This window comes from Dromiciops gliroides, chromosome 3 (assembly GCF_019393635.1).
Source record: "Dromiciops gliroides isolate mDroGli1 chromosome 3, mDroGli1.pri, whole genome shotgun sequence".
Lineage (NCBI taxonomy): Eukaryota > Metazoa > Chordata > Mammalia > Microbiotheria > Microbiotheriidae > Dromiciops > Dromiciops gliroides.
The window spans coordinates 344,873,245-344,892,984 of NC_057863.1; the positions used below are offsets into that span (position 1 = coordinate 344,873,245).

The following is a 19,740-nucleotide window of genomic DNA, read 5'->3' on the forward strand; positions in this document are numbered from 1 at the left end:
CTCCCCCGACCCCCGCACCCCAAAGAGTAAGTATGGTGAGATCAGAATCTATTTCATTTTTGCTTTGTTATTCCTAATACCTAGCACATTGCTTATTACACAGTAAATACTTAATAAATACTTATTGACAAGCCTGATAAGCCTATGTTTGGCCTAATTTACTTTAAGAAGGCAGAATAACAAAATGATTATGTATTTTTGGACTCAGGATATCCTAAACAGTAAGCTACTAAACTATTATTATTTGTCTGAAAGTTTAAAGTTTAATTTAAAACAAGAGGGATGGAGTCTTTATAGGTATCCAAAACCAATATTAATATAGATAGATTATCCTACTTCTAGATATTAAGTATCAAAATCATAATACTACTAATTCACCTAAAATGTAAAAAACCCCCCCAATCTCTCAGGCAAGAATAGTAACTGATATGAAAAAACCCCAGTAAGTAGATCATAGTCACACCTAAATAATTACTTACCTTTTGATACAAAACAAAACAACTGGTGGTAGCTGCATGAATTTAGGCAAGTCACTTAGCCTTTGGGCCCCAGTTATCTTAGTTATATAATTATAGATGATCCCCAAGGCGCCTTCCAGCTCTAACATTCAATGATTATCCCCATTTTCTATGACTAGTGATTTAATATATATAGACCACCAAAATCAAAACTACAAAGAAACATTACAAGAACAAAATAAATTATTTATTTAAAGCTTTCTTTAAAGCTTTAGCCAAAAGAGTTCTTAAACCTACAGTAGGTACAACAAATTAACTTCATTAAGAGCATTCTTAAGATAGCATATTCTGATTGGTAAAAGCAAATAATAGCCAAAGACAACTAAATTTGAACAGTTATACAAATGAATGATTCAAAACAGACATCCCTCAGGTCATTTTGGGAAAAATCTAAATACAATAGTGAAGTGGAAAAATAGGGAATGAATACTAATAGAGCAGAGTGAGAAATGCGCTCTCCCTTTAATAGATGAATGTAGGCCTTTCCTTCTCTCTTTACCAAATTCTTATTCTCCTTTAATAAATGCTTAAAAGTCTAACTCTTGCTAAAGCTTATAATTTATTGGCAACCACTCATTAGATATTTTAGACAGAATAGCTAGAATTTTAGCCTTAACAGATGGCTGACCATGAAGAGGAAAGCTGAACCTCAATCTTCTGATCTTCCGGTTGGATAAGAAATTTCCCCTACCCTGTCCCTTAAAACTGCTAAGTACCAGCTGTTTTCCCTTGAATTTTTTTCAAATGGACCATTAAAACTCCCTAATTACCTTATTTTGATTTTAGTCTGTTTAACCAGACAAATGGGAGATAAGATCATGTTAATGCTTTGTTTTTGTGGATTTTCTATTTTTATTTTTGTTAGTAGAAGACCCAGCAAGGTGCTCACACAGGGGAATATAAATATCAACCCCTCTCCCAGCCAAGCTTTTTCAGACAATACTCTACAGCTTTAAAATCTACAGTTTAAAAATTCTAACACTAAATTGTTAGCTCTAATTTTGCCATGCCTGGAGGCTTCTCTAGAAGCCTTTAATCCCCTAGCAGTGGAGGAAGTGGGGGAAGGGGAACCCAGGCCTGAGCTCAAAATCAAGTCTGATTCAAATTGCCCTGGTCCCTCCCCTCCTCTCCAGACCCCACCTTCTACTCCTCCCATGGCCAAGCCCATTACTTTCCCCTGCCTGGGCAGTCCAGAGATCTAATGTGCATGCTCAGCTTTCTCTACCTGCATTTGCAGCTTCAGGCTCAGTCCTTCCCCAGCCTAGCTGGGGAAGAAAGCCCTTTAAATTCCAGATATGCTCATTTTGTTCATAATTTTGCTAATCTGCTTTTGTCTTTAATTAGTAATCTTATAAAGCATTTGTATGGTGAAAAGACTGACAGACAATATAGAGGGATTAAAGAAGAAAAACTTAAGCTGAATAAGAATGACAATCATCAACACAGTTCAAGGCTCCGCTTTTTTTGCCATGGAAGGGTACATATTTTACAGAAATATAGAAGTAAGCAGCAAGCTACTGATATGAGTATTGGGGATTTTAGATATCAGAATCAAAAGTGTTCTAAATTCACTCAGACTAATAGTATTAGTTCAGAGGTTACAGAGGATTTCTATGCTATTACATGTATGTTTTAAAATTAATGGTATGGGTTTATTTTCAGAGATTTTTATGCTTTTGGGATTGTGTTTTATACTTAGCTTTATAGTCATGTGATCAAGTTTATATTTCATAATACTCTTATTAATATTAAGTCCATATTCATTTAGATTTCCCTAGTTTGAATTTCATTGTCTTTCATTGTTCCATGTGTATTTTCTTCTATTCATTCATCTATCTAATTTTGAAACATTGCAAGATGGTTTTGATTTCATAATACAATGTTAATTCTAGGAGTATTGTGCTCCCATATTCTGAGTTGTTTGTTTTTGCTATTTTTTTTCTCTCAACTGATTATTTGATCAAACTCTTTAAAGCATTTCCATGGCAAATTGGTTGCCATGGCAAGTGTAAATTGATTCTAGAAGTATTATTTTTGATAAGCATATTCAAAAAAAAAAAGAGGGGAACATTTGTAAAAGTTTTTTAAAAAAAAAGGTTTCTTTGAGATTGTGTTGTACTTTAACTTGTATTTAAATATGTTCTGATTTTTCACAAAAGTAATTGTATACTTAGTAAAAAAAAGGGGTATTATTTGAAATTGCATAATTATATATTATATTCTGAGTCAAGATGTATTCACATTTTTTGCAATCATTTATTATCCTCAATTTTTAAATCCATATGAGACTTGGATTATGGGAATTTATCATTTAAGACATTAATTGCCTTTATTCTGAGATATCAGATGCCAGTTGGCCAAGATGCCATCCAGTCACAAGAGGAATACATGCAAGAGCAGACACTGAACTGTCACATGAGGGGAGATATGCATGAAGTCAAGGTATGGCTGAAGGAACGGCTTTTTACAAATGTTGAGGCTGGATTCTCTTGGTTTAATTTTTTTGTTTTCTTTTTCCCCACAATACTGTACAGATGGCTGGAAGTTTTGATCCCACCCATCTCATTCTTCACCTGGCTTCTATGCCCCCACCTATATGCCTGATGCCATGGACATCTCAATCCCATGCATCTGATTAAGTCTGACTCAGTTTCCTCCTAATATGTTTGTTGGCATGGACATATTTCACCCACCTATTTTAAGCCTGGCATACTGCATGGGGCAGTATATATTGCTCAAGTGTGGGAATGCTCATATGCCATCATTTCTCTGTTCTTTTATGGTAACTCCCATAATTATCTCAGGTGTCATGATAAACACAGTGTTGAATTTGGCCTTGATACCTGTTACCAATTATATATATTTTTTAATTTCTCTTAATGTCATTGAGGATAATTAGGCAGGTGATGCAAAAAGTGATGAAACAAAGATAAAAATTATTTTTAGAAATTAATATCACAGCAATTGTCTTCTCAATTTACCCTCCATAAGGGGGGGGGATTATAGTAATATTAATTTTAAAGAATGTTTCAATTTTTGTTTTATTATATGTTTCATGTGTAAAAACTAAGATTCTGAATTCCCTTATATATGTTTTTGAGAACTTTCATTGTTTGATTTGATTATTGACAAAGCTATTTTAAAGTTGTGTTAAGATCAATTTTGTAGGAAATTTTCCTGGCTGATTACCAGCATCCACACATCAACCCCTGAAAAGACTTCCTTTCCATGACTATACCTACAGGACATCTGAGAAAAGACTTTCAGACTTTAAATGAATAGTTTTGTTTTGTTGTTGTTTTTTTTTTCTTTTTCTCTTTCTATTATAAAATACACCATCTGTTACATGTATTCTCTGCAGATGCCCTCCCTTTGCAAGAATAATGTCAGAGCACCAGTTCATGAGGACAAAAGACCACCCCTCTGGACAAAACGTTCTTTTCTCCCTTTTCTATATTGTTATTAACATATTGTTAGTTAGCATAGGTTATTATATTCTGTTATTTTTGACTGTTTCATCAAGGAAACTTCCCATTTCTTGAAGAAACAAAGCGGGGACTGTAACAATTGGAATGACGCCACCTGCTGGAGACTTATTATAGAAAAGCTCTTCCATGAGGTGATGTCTCTGAGGGCAAGACAAGCATCTTTTCTTTGACGTCAGGGAGTGACGTTTGCTGGTGGGAGGAAGAAGGGGGAGCCCTGGCGCTCTGACTCGGCTCTTTTCCTGTGGACTCTGGCAGAGAGCAGAGCGAGAAATGTGCTCTCCTTTAATAGATAGATGAACGTAGGGCCTTTCCTTCTCTCTTTACCAAATTCATATTCTCCTTAATAGATGCTTAAAAGTCTAATTCTTGCTAAAGCTTATAATTTATTAGTGACCACTTCATTAGATATTTTAGACAGAATAGCTAGAATTTTAGCCTTAACATAGCTAAGCACTAGTTTGGAAGTTCTCATGGCATGAGTACCAGCAGCAAATAAGAGAGAATGTGAAGTTGTCACAACATCATATAAAACATATGTAAACAAAGATTACAGGAGACAACCGAATATTACTGAATTTAATCACTACAAAAAAGTAGTAAAACAGTTATTGCTGTGTTGAATGAAGCCATTAACTTAATTAAAATAAGTGAACATTTTTTTGGTTGACTTTCAAAAACTCAGTTACTAAAAATTTTAAATACACCAGATCACCTTCCCTGAATATTCCAATAAACAGTAGCGTGCATAGTTATTTGTTGCACACACACACACTTTATCTTCAGAAACTATTTTTGTTATTCAAGCCATCTTTAATATAGGAAACCTGATTAATGCAAAGGGCTGTTTGTCACATTATACCAAAAGTCACTGTTTATCCATATGTCCAGAAGCCAACTCCTCAGCTTACTTTTCTCCCTTTGTTAATTTCACACTCCATTCTCATAAAATACACACATATACACAGAAACATGCATGCACGCACACGCGCACACACACACACACACACACGCATACCATAATTCCTTCACGATTACCTGGTTCTCTCTTGCTTTTGGTTTCTTTTCCATTTTCTCCCTCATCTATACTTCTGTCTCCAGCGTTCCTTTTCCTTAGTTTTTATAGTAAACTCTGCTTCTTTCTTTCCTGAAGTAAAGACTTTCCCATCAACTTGTAGTTTATTTGGTTACCTGTTGTCTTTCATAATTCTTTTTATTTCATAATTATTGTCTAATAGCGATGCTCTTCTCTATTTTCCAAATCCTTACCATGTTGTTAATACTTTGATTAATAGAGCATTTCAATGATAAACCAATATATGTGAAAGAAAAGTGTTTTGCTAATGTGTGAATACTAATTTCAAAATAGCGTTTTAGATATAGACATAATGTTCTAAAATACTTAATGATAATGTTTAGCTCATAGCTACATATTTTATTTCTTCTTGTAACCTTTGGTAAAGTTTAAATTTCAAAGAACGAAGCACTAATATTCCTGAGGAAACTAGCAACACCAGCTAAGGACTACTTATTTGAATCCTATAATTAAAAATGACATTACATAAACACAAGAAAATAAGAAGTAACAATGAAAGAAGTAACGAAATGATATGCAATATTGCTAGAATGTGAAAGTGAAATAATTTTCATAACTTCATCTTTAGTGTTGATTCTGCACATGCATCTAAGATCACAACTCCTTCCTAGGCTAACTGCTTTTTAAAGGTTCCAAGATCCACAGGCTGCAGCTCTGGGTCCATGAGTGGGGATCTATGGAGGCAATTTTATAATGAACAATGATTTTTTTTTTGCTTCCTCTGGATTAAATTGGTTGATAAATTTTCTTTAAGTTAATGACATCAAAAAGTTGTTGAACGTATTGGTTAAAAACACACTGATTAAGTTGGTTAAAAATATTCTTTTAAATATTTTTACCTCACTTTCAAGAAAAGAAAAGAACCAGCATCCTGATAAGGTTCCCATTGGGACTGTTCCGACCCCTCCTCTTTGCTAATGCTTCTTCTGCTTGGGGGTCATGCCTGCTAAATAGCCTAGAAGGAAGTAACCAAGGAATACAAAATAAGTTTCATAACAACATATTTCCCCTTTCTTAAATTTGAAAAAAGTGAATAAATGTTTTCCCTCTGTATTTCATTCTCTTTTATTGCTTTGTCAAATTATCCCAGAAGATAAAGAAATTAAAATGAGAATGAACAATAAAGGCTGAGGGAAATACTCACCATTTAAATATAGCCTCAACATAAATGTTTGTATTTAAGAAATACTTTTCCTAACCATGAGTGATCTATGAAATATATAAATTCTGAAAAAAAATGCAACTACTATTATCATTTATGATGGCCTGGTACTATAATTTTCTACTATGCTTTGGGAAATTGGCAGAGCCTCCAAATGTAAAAGACTTAGGCAGGAGAAACAACTGATTTGATGCTGACTTTATAATCATTAAAAGAACTTTTACATTAACAAAATATTATATTGAAAAGAGTCTCAATTTGTTTTCCCAAGTGTCTTGCTCAATAGAAGACTGTGGAGAAACAGAAAATGAAAAGAACAGTAATAAAGATAAATTTGGTTTGGTAAATGCACATTTAAAGCAACATAAAGCAAAGGGGGGCTTATTTGACAATTTTTTCAAATTATTTAAATGCAAGACAACAGGAATAAAAACACAATTAAATTCAACACGCATTTAAAAAAGTTCTAAGTATCAGGTAAAATTACTTTAAATGGGCAATTCTATTTAATTTCTACAACTCTATATGAAGGAAGTACTACACCTATACAACCACTGTGATTTTTAAAAAATAAATCTTCTACCTTATAATACAAAGCATCTACTTTGCATATCCTCAAAGCATTAATGTAATATCCACAGTGGATTGTGCAAATCAAGCATATTGACTTGTTCTTGATGAACCTGTGATGGTTCATAGACATTCTGGAATGCAAATCTGGAATTAATTAAAAAAAAGTGCATTCGCTCTGACCCACCTACACAATTACAAGGCCTATATCCAAGAGATCTGAGAAAGAGAAAAAACAAACAGGAAATTAAAAAAATATCCATGGGACAGCTAGGTTTCGTAGTGGATAAAGCACCAGCCCTGGATTCAGGAGAAATCTGAGTTCAAATCTGGCTTCAGACACTTGACACTTACTAGCTGTATGATCTTGGGCAAGTCACTTAACTCTCACTGCCCCTCCAAAAAACAACAAAAAACAACAACAAAACAACCAAAAAAAAACATGCAAAACCCACATACATCAACTGGGGACAAATTTTTAGAATATGAAGCAATGGAACACTACTGTGTCATAAGAAGTGAGAAAATAGATGATTTCAAAGAGACATGGACAGCATAGAAGCAGAACAATTTATCTACAACATCAGTATTAGAAAAGTGAACACTTCTGAAGACTTTTATAAACAAATGAACAAGAATAAGGAGCAATAGTAGAAGAACAATTTATACAACTATGACACTGCATAAACAAACAACTCTGAAAGTTATAAAAACTTTGATCAATGAAATGGTCATATATGATTACAAAGGACTGATGATGAAGCATATAGTCTATCTCCTAATAGAAAGGTGATGGATTCTGGGTACAGAACAAGACTTATTTTTGAACATGGCCAATGAGGGAATTTCTTTTGTATGACTATTTATATTTGTTAAAAGAGAATTCTTTTTAATGGGGTAGGTGAGAAAATAGAATTCTGTCCATTAAAAAATAAAATAATTTAAAATTTTCTAAAAGAAAAACTGTCACCAAGCAAGGTTTTTGTTTTTAGTATGAAACTCTAATCCACTTTGTATTTTTTTTCAAAATATTATAAATTAATCTTTTAAATCCTACACATATGAAGTGTGGAAGAAAAACATTCTCAAGGCCGAGAGGAGTTTCAGTGCACAGGCGATTAACATTCATGTGAAATAAACATTAACAAAATATGAATAAAATAGCATCTTGTGTTGTTAATGTATTCTGCCTTGGCTATTTTATAGTATTACCGTATTGAATTCATAATTGGGAGAGGAAAAAAAGGACATTTTTGAAATACCTGAATGAGATAACAAAATTCTTAGATTCCTCAAAGGATTGAAGGTGCATAAAGAACTTAAATTAGATCTCCAAGATTTTTCCTTAAACTTACTTGTGAAAATATCTGTTAATGTTAAGGTTTTTTCAATTCCATAGGTGAAAGGATGACAAGTAAGCTTCATGGTCTGCCTATAGGACAAGTTGCCTAAATTTGCACACTGTTGTTAGGGATAGTTTCCCCTACCTGTCATAGTAGTTTTCTCCAGTTAATACTATGACAAAATGTCCATGGTTACTGTTAACTCACTTTTTGTGAAGGAATTCTCCTGCTGCTACTGCAACAGGCCGGTGTGCTGAATATACCAAGTGGTAAACATTTTCACAGTCTTCATTCGAAAGTGCTTCTTCACTTCCACTGAAAAATTAAAAACAAAAAACCAAAAAAAAAAAAACCAAAAAAAACCACAAAACAAAACAAAAAAAACACAAAAAACCCCACGTGAACCAAAACAATATTTATATTAAACTTCACATTCTCCAGCTAAACACACAGTAATTAGAATGATACCGACATGAAATTTTGAGTAGTAATATACATTTGAAGAGTCAGTGACAGTTGGGGTAGTGGCCAGAGTGCCAGCCTGGAAGTTAGAAAGATACTGTTGCAAGTCCCACCTTGGACATGTGTGAACCTGTACAAATCACTTAACCTGTGTGAGTCATCCAGGAAACAGTATGATTATAAACTGTAGAGAAGGTATGGATCTGCTTTGGTGGTAGGAGTTCCTCAGCAGGTATTCCCAGAACAGATGAAATCATAGCCTTCATGGAATAAGTGGGAATTGAGCAATGAGGATTTTCTGGAAAAAGTAGGGATTTTCTCTTATCCATTCCCTAGCTAATTAGGCTAATTTTTTCTTAATATTGTCTCTCTGAAACTTCTTTTCCTTTGCATTCCCATTGCCAATCAATCAAATTTCAGGAGTTTTATTAGTGGACATTTAGACTATTAACCCCCAACTGATCTCACTATTTCTGGTCTGGATTAAGTCACTGGATTAAGTATTCCTAAATCCATACTTTGAAGGTGGTTAGGAGTTGTAGTGGAATGGACTTAAAAATCGAGGAAAACCCATGTTTGTATCCTGCCTTTGACATGGGAAAGTATATTTTAAAATTTCCTTTTTAGTATGAAAATATTAAAAAGTAATATTTTTCCTCTAAAGCCCTTTACAATTCCTTGGGAAAAGCCCCTGGGAAACATGGATGGGCCAAGACAGAATGAATTATGAGTAATAACAACGAAAAATTCTTTACATCACTGCCTTCCCCATATATTAGTGATTTGGTTATTTTTCCACCTAAGGGCAGTCTCTATTTTATCAGATCAAAGGGAGGGGATAGGGAGGCTAGCACCATCCAGAGATTAGGGATAAAGGATTAAGATATTAATGGAGAGGCAGGCTAGGTATGCACAGTGAATAGTAGCACCGGCCCTGAGTCAGGAGTACTTGAGTTCAAATCTGACCTCAGACACTTTACAACTTACTAGCTGTGTTACCCTGGGCAAGTCACTTACCCCAATTACCTCACTTAAAAAAATAAAGATTTTAATGTAAATACTGTATTCCTTTGGGATACAGTAAGAATGGGATACTGACCTAGTCATTCCATTCTAGATAATGTTAACTCAGACTATATTTTAAGATTTCCTGTCCTTCAAGATTCTTATAAATAAATGTTACATGAAATCTTCTTTGGCAGAAAGTCATGTTGGAGGGCATTGGGGAATTATGCTAGTTTGAAACTCACTGTCTATAACCAAAAACCAAAAAACAAACAAAAAAGCTCCACCTCTAACTTTCTTAGACTGCCCATTCAAAGTGCTTCAAATTATATAATTCAAAGGAATTTTTCCACTTTTATTGCCCACTATTGCCTTAACATGCCTTGAACTAAAACATAGCAGTTCTTATGCTATTCCCTCTGCTCTCTAGCTCCATGTGGTATGGTGAAAGGCTATGTACATAATGAATCACCATACAAATAAACAATTTTAAAACTTAACCTTTTAGTCTAGCTGAAATGCCAAGTACTCCATCAATCTTTCTCTTCTCTGAATTTCTTATCAATATTTCACTTACCTGAAATGTATCACATACTGCTTTATATTGTAGTTATTTTATGTACCTTTTCAAAATTACCTTTACTATATTTTAAGGCTCTTTGTCGAAAGGGAAAGTCTTATACATTTTCAGAGTATTATCTTGTGGAAAAAACAGTGAGTCAATTCTAGGCATTGAGGCCAGCCAGTGAAAATGCCCAGTCAGGAGATGGAACAGCAAGGAGGCTAGTGTTACTATACTGCAGTATATATGGAAAGGCAGGGAGAAATAGGTGTAAGAGATTGGAAATATAGGTGTTTGGGGGGGAGGGGGGGAGGAATTGGGATGGGGGATGGAGTTGAGGTCTAAAAGGCTTTGAATGCCAAATAGAGGATTTTATATTTGATTCTAGGGATAACAGAGAATCAATGCACTTTACTGAGTATAGGAGTGAAACAGTCATGCTTTAGGAAGATACTTTGGCAGTTGAGTGGAGGATGGGGAAAAGACTTATGGCAGGGAGGTTCAACTAGCAGGCTATTACAATAGTCTATGTGTGAGGTAATGAGGGCTATATAATGGTGGTGCAATGTCAGAAGAGAGAAGGAGAGCACATGAGAGATGTGTCTTGGCAACAAAATAGGACAGAGGAGGTGAAACAGAACAAGGAGTCAAAGAGGACACCTAATATGTGAGCCCAGAAGCCAGGACAATTAGAAAATGGGAGAGGGGGAAGATAATGGAACTTCAGTTTTCAGACATGGTTGAGTTGAAGTTGTCTATGGAACATGCAGTTTGAGATGTCGCAATACGCTGTTGGAGATATGAAATTGAGGAGGTAAGCAGAGAGGTCAGGGCTGGATAAGATAAGTAGATTGGAGAAAGGTCAGCACAGAGATGAAAACTGAAGCTATAGGAGCTGATGAGATCCTCAAATGAAACAATATAGAAGGAGAAGAGGAATACACAGGATGGAGCCTTGTGGTACACTCGTAGGTAGTGGAAGTGATCTTGATGAATATCCAGCAAAAGGAGACTGAGAAAAAGTAAGGGAAACCTGAAGATTTGGCTTTGTTTTTTTTTGTAATAATGGATATCCTGATTTTCTCTGTACTAAAATGTTACTCTATCTCATACCATCTGATGTCAAAGGAGTTAGTTTTTCTTAAATTTTATTTATACATTTTTGTTTTATAGATTCTTGTCAAGAAATGCATAACCAAGCCCTCAAGAAAGTAAAGTGTCCCAAAACATTAAACAAAACTATTTAATAAGCATAATTTCATAGTTTATCAAGAAAACACATGCATATATATGGTACTACTGAAAAACAAAACCAAACCACAACAACAATAAACTGAAAAAAAAAATACCGCTTAGAACTGAATTTCATATGTAGGATATGTCATAAACCTCAATGGAGGGGAAGTTTCCTGAGGGCAGAGACTTTATCACTTTTATATTTGAATTCCCAATGTAGAACAGTGTCTCACAGATAGTAGATATTTATACTTTTGTTGAATAAATTTAAGCAATTAAACCAGAATAAAGAAAAGATTATAAGATACATTCAATAAATATTAAGGTACGTTCTTCAGTTTCTGACAAATTCTATATTATGTTTGGGGGGGAGGACAAACCTATAAATCAACATATTTTTCAACTTTGTACTTTCCTCTTAAATACTTTCCTTAGTATTTAAAAAGTAGCTATTCTGGCATATGGGAGGGGGGAAGAATAAAAGGTATGAGCAACAGATTTCAGAGGTCTACAGAGAGCTGGGAAGGAGTCAAGAACCATGGTCCCGTCCTGGATACCTAGGCATCACCAAGCTATGAAAATGGCATGAATATGTTGCAAAGAATGGAAACATTAGGTTTTATAATGTCTATGAAGAGAAGATTTTAATAATGACTATTATTTTTGTCTAGTAATCCAAACTAATTCAGAATTCACCTGATCTATCATCTAGTACAAGGCTTCTTAAACCTTTTCCACTTGTGATGACCCTTTTTCACCTGAGAAATTTTTAAACAATACCAGGTATATAGGTATATAAAATAGGTATGCCTAACCTTTTACTGTTGCCAAATTTTTCAAAGTCCTCACATTCAGTTACAGGACCCAATATGTGTCAGACCCAAAGTTTAAGAAGCTAGGATCTGAGGGGACACTAGGTGGCGCAATGATAAGGCACTGGCCTTGGATTCAGGAGGACCTGAGTTCAAACCCAGCCTCAGACACTTGACACTTAACTAGCTGTGTGACCCTGGGCAAAGTCTCTTAACCCCCATTGCCCTGCCAAAAAAAAAAAAAGAAGAAGCTAGGATCTAGTAGATATCTCTCCATCTTCCAAAAGAATAATACCATATCCACAACTATAGCATGGATTACCTTGATGAGGCAGAAAAGTGAAGTGGTTTGCCTAGTCTAACTACAAACCCAACACCCTTCTTCTGACTACATGTGAGCATCCCAATGACGGACATAAACACACTTAGGAGGACTAGGTTATCATCAGGCTTTAGTCATTGAGCCACATTGTTAAGAGTATTCTGTCAGCATGCGTCCTTGCCCTTATGAATCTGAAGTGAACAAAGGCTTTCTAGGACCACCTGTGAGTCTAGCAGAGTGACTCAACCAAAACAAGCATCGTGATATCTGGTACTGTGTGATCTTCCCATTACTGCTAAGAGTCAGATGAAGTCCCAAATGGCTTTTTAGTTTTCACTTGCCCTGCAGCTGAATTTTCCTTTAATTGCTGTCTCCCCAATTAAGAATGTGGGTTCCTTGAGAACAAGAACTGCACTGCCTTTCTATTTATAGGTCCTAGCACACAGTAAGCCATATTTATACTTTCTCACTCATTATCTTCTTGAACCATATATACCTATTTTACCTCTATCTAAATTCTCTTCCAACTATCAAATTCCAGATTCCTTGTTCATTGTCACTAGGTGACTGGGTAGTATAGGCTGTACAAGACTAGACAACTGAAACCAAAAAGTAAAAACACATACTGATACAGAGAGAGGAAGAAAAAGAAAAACAAAAGGAATTAAATTGTCTTTATTAAAGGAAAAAGTAACAATAGCAGGTCAATATAAAATATAGAGCCAAGTAAAATAACAACAAAGATAAAAGTATTGTAAAAATATCTACTTCTGAAGTTAACTTCACTATGTCCCAATGTCACTCATGATTCTATTTTCAGCAGTCCTCTAAATTAAGTCTTAAAATTTCAAATTCATATTACTTTTCATACATCTTACTGTGTGAGCCTGCTTTTTATATTCCACTCAGATCCCCAGTCATTTACATGGAAACTTGGAATCCAGATTACATTAACCCCTACTACCCTACTTCTTCATCAGCACACATTTGTCAATCCTGCTCTAATGATGATACCCAAGGTGTCCATAAAGGAGTTATGGCTTCTGACTGCTTTTTTCAGGTCTCTATATAGAACTGTATACCTACCACCTTTCTCCTATTATTTATAACTAACAAGAATAAACTAAGAAGGGTTTATCAAGCAAATTATGCATTAAAAACCATAGAACCAAACTTTTGGGTTTCTTTTTACACTTAAGTTTCTTGTTGTTTCAATTGATAATTAGCAGAAACCACCGTTTTCCCCCAGCAATTTCCCCAAAATTTAACAAGGTGATTGGACTTTCAGTCAGAGCACTGACAAAATACTTTGTTGTACCTGAAGTAAGGATGGTTTTCTAAATTCAAGACATTAATATTAATACTTGAAATACGTACCTGAAGTATTAAAGTAACTAATCGAATTGGCTTCCACAGCAACATCCATATTCCTTATCAAGTGTCATTGATACAATGCGATCCTAGAAAAGAAGTTAGGAAAAAATTCACAAAAGAAATAAACAAGCTCAAATATTTGTTACTGGTGAGGAAAAAATTCTTTTGTTCTATCAGAAATGACAGGTGCTTCTCTATGCAGAGAGTTACCAGGTACACGAAGACACAGCATAGTGAATGGGGAGAAATCTGTCAGTTAAGGCACTTAATAGTAGAAAAGCATATGAGCATATAATTATATCAGAAAGCTTTCATATTCAGGACCTAATTGGAAGCAGAGCTTTCCAAAGTACAACAAAACAATTATTAACCACATCTTATTTATAATGTGGCAGCAATCTGTTCACTTTTTAAAAACCATTTAATGTAGGTTATAACTTAGAAACTTCAAGAGTAATGTAATAAATTTCAATTACTCAGTAAACTCTTAACAACTTTGTTTATGTGAGTTTGAGTGCATTTGCATTAAAGGCCCAATTTTATTTTCCAATCAAAAATAAAATCTTAGTCACTGGAGCACTGCTATGCATTAGCTTAGAATGCAAAATATTTAAACCCAAACAAGTCCTAAAAGTTACCTCCCCTCTTTCTCTGTTTTGGAATTTTACAGTCTACAAGATCTCTCTTCCACAATAGATGTCTTTATGTCTAACATAATACATATGCTAGTCTGAATATTATGTAACCTAGAATTTTCTATTTCATAACTAAGTTTGATATTTTACATACAAAGTTCATATATGATAAAGGAGTATTAATTATATTCTCTAAAGCTACTAAAATTGAAAATAAATTGTTGACTCTGTTGTTTCCTGTGTATTCAAGAAAAATTATCAATACCTCATACTTTATTAATCTGAAATAACACCATAGCTGGGAATATGTGAAAAACAAGGGAATGGCTGGTACAAAATAGTGTCAGTTCCACATGCTACTATTAAGCAAGAAATGATCGTCACTTTCAGTAGCACATACCTTTTCATTTGCACTACTTAATCTAAAATGTGCTTCATCAGATATGACAGATGTTACAATGTGTCTATCTGGTGTTTTATGTATCATGCTAATTAGGTACACTAATAATATGATAGCAAACAAAACCAAAATATCTAAAGGTGTAGAGCATTTTAAATAATTATGTTATTGAAACGGTATGTATTACCTAATCTTAATTTAAATGAGGACCTACTTCCCCAATTTTTTTTTTAAATTAAAATTTTTTTTTGGTGGGAGGCATTTGGGGTTAAGGGACTTGCCCAGGGTCACACAGCTAGTAAGTGTTAGTGGTCTGAAGCCAGATTTGAACTCAGGTACTCCTGAATCCAGGGCTGGTGCTTTATCCACTGTGCCATCTAGCTGCCCCTCCCCAAATTCTTTATGCACTAAATACACAGTGGAATGGTTATAAAACAAAGAAATATTTTGTACTGAAACTAATGACCCCTTCCCCATCTCCTCTAAATATATTGTTTTCCAAATGTAGATTTCAAACATAGCTCAGTACTTAAAGTATGGAATACCTGCATTAAGAAATTATGATTACAATAAAATTCTTCACTACATATCAGAAACATCAACCTTAAAAGTGATAAAGATGCAAAATAACTCATTAAAGAACTAGACAGTATGAGTTATATTCTCTTTCCAAATCACAGGTTTCATACCTACCTGAATCTGTTAGTGAATAGTTCCAATTTGGGGAACAATTCTCTATTGGTATACAGACTCTGTAGAGCTTTTAAACACTTCAGCCTGACTTCACCTTGCTTACATAAAAAAACACAATAGTAAGATTAGCCAGTATCATGAGCATATGGGACAGGATTATAATGTTGTCACTTACTTGAAGTTATATTGCAATTTACTATAGAAATATAAGTCTTAGACTGGAATAAACTTTCAGAAAATATGTTGTTTCCATCCATATTTAATTCTTCAAATAATTTAAAATTAAATAACTTCAGTTATTTACAAGTAATTTTTTTTCTAAAACACATATAGTCAGACAAGCGATACAATAGGTTCTGTCATCCATACTGCCTTGGAATCTTAGAAAATGTTTGTTTTCTGAAGATATCCATAATTCAATCAGGGAAAAAGCATATACTCCCATCCCCTAAGGTCAACTACTAGATAAAGCATGACAAAAAAAGCTCCAGGCACGAAGTCAAAGATGAAATTCAAACAAAAGGTAATGGTTTTAGAGTCAAATACTTTTAAAATATGGAAAACAACTGAAGTTTCTTGGATAAAGATGATTTAAATATTTATAGGTGGATAAGCAACAACTGAAGGGGATGGTCGGGAGAATTATTACAAAGGTGAAAAGCGCCATTGAATTCAGGTGGCCTGACAACATGATGAAAGGCTTTGAAATTTTAAATGTGTTGAGGCATGTGGATTATGTTTCACATAGAAACAGAGGTTAGGGAGCAAGACACAAAGAACCTTAAATTATCTGGAGTAGCACATAAATTAGTAGCGAAAAACTATAATTAAAAGCTAAAGAGAAACCCCGGGTAAAAGAAATATAATATGATAATCAAATTCACATTTATCTAGTTCTTATAACGTTTACAAACTGTTTCTATTAAACCCATTTTGTATACAAGGAAATGGTCCAGAGCTAAAGTGTCTTGCCTCGGTTCACAAGACACAGAATTGAGACTTGACTTCAATTCAGGTCCTCTAGTTTTTATCCAGTTGTTCTTTCTACTGCACTACTTTTTACAACAGTATTTTCCCCTTTTACAGGATCAGGAAGCGAAAGCCCTTGGAAAAGGACCCGAGAAGTAAAGTAAAAAGAACGAAACATGTAGTGACAACAATGTTAGGACAATTCATAGTTAACCACCACAGAAAGACAGAAAAGTTGAGATTAGATCCAGAATAGTTTAGAATGATGAATGAGCTAAATAAAAGTTGAATGGATTCTTGTTCTAAGGCACCAAGTTCACATAACCAACAGTTTTGTAGGCAGATTTATTTGTGAGGATATTTCTGAATCAGATTGGAGGTCTTCTGAGGCCTTTTTGTTTTTTTTTTTGCAGGCAATGGGGTTTAAGTGACTTGCCCAGGGCGTCACACAGCTAGTAAGTGCCATGTATCTGAAGGCCCGGATTTGAACTCATGTACTTCTGAATCCAGGGCCGGTGCTTTAACCACTGTGCCATCTAGCTGCCCCCTTCTGAGGCCTTCTTTAACCCTGAGATTTTGAATTTCTAGGAGAAACACAAGTTTAGCTGCTTCAGGGAGGCAAGTTTCAGATGAAGATTCTGACCCTGAAGCCAAAAGAGGTGAACTCGTAGTCTAAAGAGGAAAAGCTATTTCATCCTTCTCATCGAAAGCAAAACAGGTATAACTATGATCTAGGATGGGACTGGGGGTGGGAATAGGGTAAACTAGACAAAGTACCATAGTCCTGAGGAACAAGACCTAGAGGATAGTAGTAGGCCTCCACAGTCGAGGACGACCATGGATCAGTGCCTTGAAGAGCCACAGGCAACAGTGTGGCTGTGCAGTCCGATACAGGAGCCGCAGCTCCTGAGGTGACTTATAACCGGTAACTGGCTGCATTCCGTGTTGTATCTACCCCATGAGGAGTAGCTGAGTGTCCTCTCCAGGGCGCTGGCCTGGGCAGATCAATATGGAAAACAAGCTGTTGCCCATGCAGCAGATTTTCCCTCTACGCGACATTGGTGGATCCAAAGGAGAAGCAGAGCCAATACAGTTTGGCACCAGTGCCGCCGCAGGAGTTGCCAGAGAGATGTGATGTCCAACATCCAACTGCCTAAGTGACTCCAACTCCTGATTTTTCGTCGGGGTTAACTCCCGAAGCCCTTTCCCATATATGGTATAGCCACAAGGCAGTGGAGGTTTTAAAATCAGGGTTCCTTCCCTGGGTGGGTCGCCTGCCAAGCGCTAACGAGCCCCCACCTAGAGGATAGTACTATAGGAAGAGGAGTTGTGGCAGAATATTACCTGAGTGAGGCTGTCTGATGCTTTATACTGGTAATGTGAGAGCATGTATGGATGTAACACACAGGTATAATACATAAATATAAAATCTACGTAGAAATAAAATGTCTATCATCCGACAGAAAATATTCTCATATTATTGTAGGCAAAGAAAATAACGGACTATTGTGTCAAAGTCTACTTTTCTTGCCAAGTTTTCTCCTTTCCACACCGCCCCAAAATCATCTTCTCTGAAGCCATATAGAATTGATGTCACCACAAATCAGTGTAGAACTGCATGCTGTTTTCATATGTGTGTTGTTTTCAGAAATAAACTAAGTTCTTTTACATTTTGCATAGTGCAATCTATAGGATTATGTATAATTAAATGTTCCTTGTGTTTAAATAGAGAGATATTCTGTACCTGAATTCAAGTTCTGACCTGACACATACTAGCCATGTGACCTGGGGAAAGTTGCCCAGAACCCCCCAGTAACTCTATTAGACTACAAAACTTGGAACAAGTGCAAAAAAGTTATTGGTTAGAGGGATCTTCTTCAGGGGTGGCTCTCTATGCTGATAAAATCAGAAGTTCCCCTATAACCCTTAATTTGATGTTATGACCATGAATTAAAAAAAGAAAAAAGGTTAATTTGTCTTTTCACATGACATCCTGGCAATGGAAGTTGTAATTTGTCATTCTTCAGATCTAGTGAAGGATAGACTTTTACCCCAAATTCTAACATAGGTATAGGCCTTCTTGGAAATACAGTATTTTATTTTAAATTCTGAATGTCTCATAACACTAAAAGGAGAGATTCAGTTTATGTCCATGTGTCTCAGCACCACCAAGCCCAACATGTGAACAATTATTTTCAAATAACTTTAAAATTTTCACAACTTCAAAAAAGATAAATTCAAATAGAAATACTTCAATTCCTAGAAATATAATATTGAAATTAAAGCAAGGCTACCAATAAATAAGGTAATAAAACATTTTTTCATATGGATTTCTAGCAGTTACTTACCCTATCGTGAAGAGTCCAGCCAACATATTTTAAATAACTGTCATTTAGGAAAGCATCACTATACATTTTCATCCACACTCCAATTTCTTCAATACAAATGGCTCTAATCTCAGCAATTGCATCACTGGAGGGGGAAAGAGACCATGCTTTTGAAAAACATTAAAATATGATGCAATTTCACGACCCTAGCTCCCAATAGTAATTATTTAGTGATCATTTATAGCAAATTAACAGCTGCCAAAAAAGAGACCCTACCAATAAATAATAAAGGAGTTCATCTTTTTCTATTACAATTCACTTACATTTTAAAATCTGAATATGAATTATGCATCTTTCTAAACAACAAGTATCTGAGTGAGTGAATAAATGCATGAACAAATAAAATATAAAGTCATTTGAACAAGGAATGATTTTTCTTGACCCAACGTGATTTTATCAGTGTGGGAGCTCCTGGTGAGAAAATTCCTTCTAGTGAGAAAATTCTTCTACCAACGCCAATCAGTTCTTTCTATGCAATTTAACCTTAGACAGTTGCCTAAGCCACTTGCCCAGAGTCACACAGCTTGTGGAAGAAGCAGATCTTGAATGAAAGTCTTCCTGACCCAAATAACAGTTCTATAACCATTATACCATGCAGCCTCTCTATGCAGAGCAAGCCACATAACATCAATTCTATTTCTTTGGAGGGTAGGAAAATATATGGCGGGCAACAGAGTAGGACAATCAATTACTGATATAAACACTATAA

General features: G+C 35.1%; 1 protein-coding gene across 1 annotated transcript in view; it reads right to left on the bottom strand.

Annotated features, from left to right (window-relative positions):
* STAG1 (stromal antigen 1) overlaps nucleotides 1-19,740 on the bottom strand; it is a 360,000-nt gene that overhangs the window by 111,339 nt on the left and 228,921 nt on the right. Inside the window, 7 exon segments of the mRNA XM_043995188.1 lie at nucleotides 5,939-5,953; nucleotides 5,955-6,054; nucleotides 8,382-8,489; nucleotides 13,952-13,983; nucleotides 13,986-14,035; nucleotides 15,677-15,773; nucleotides 18,993-19,116. Of these exon segments, the coding sequence (XP_043851123.1) occupies nucleotides 5,939-5,953; nucleotides 5,955-6,054; nucleotides 8,382-8,489; nucleotides 13,952-13,983; nucleotides 13,986-14,035; nucleotides 15,677-15,773; nucleotides 18,993-19,116 (526 nt within the window).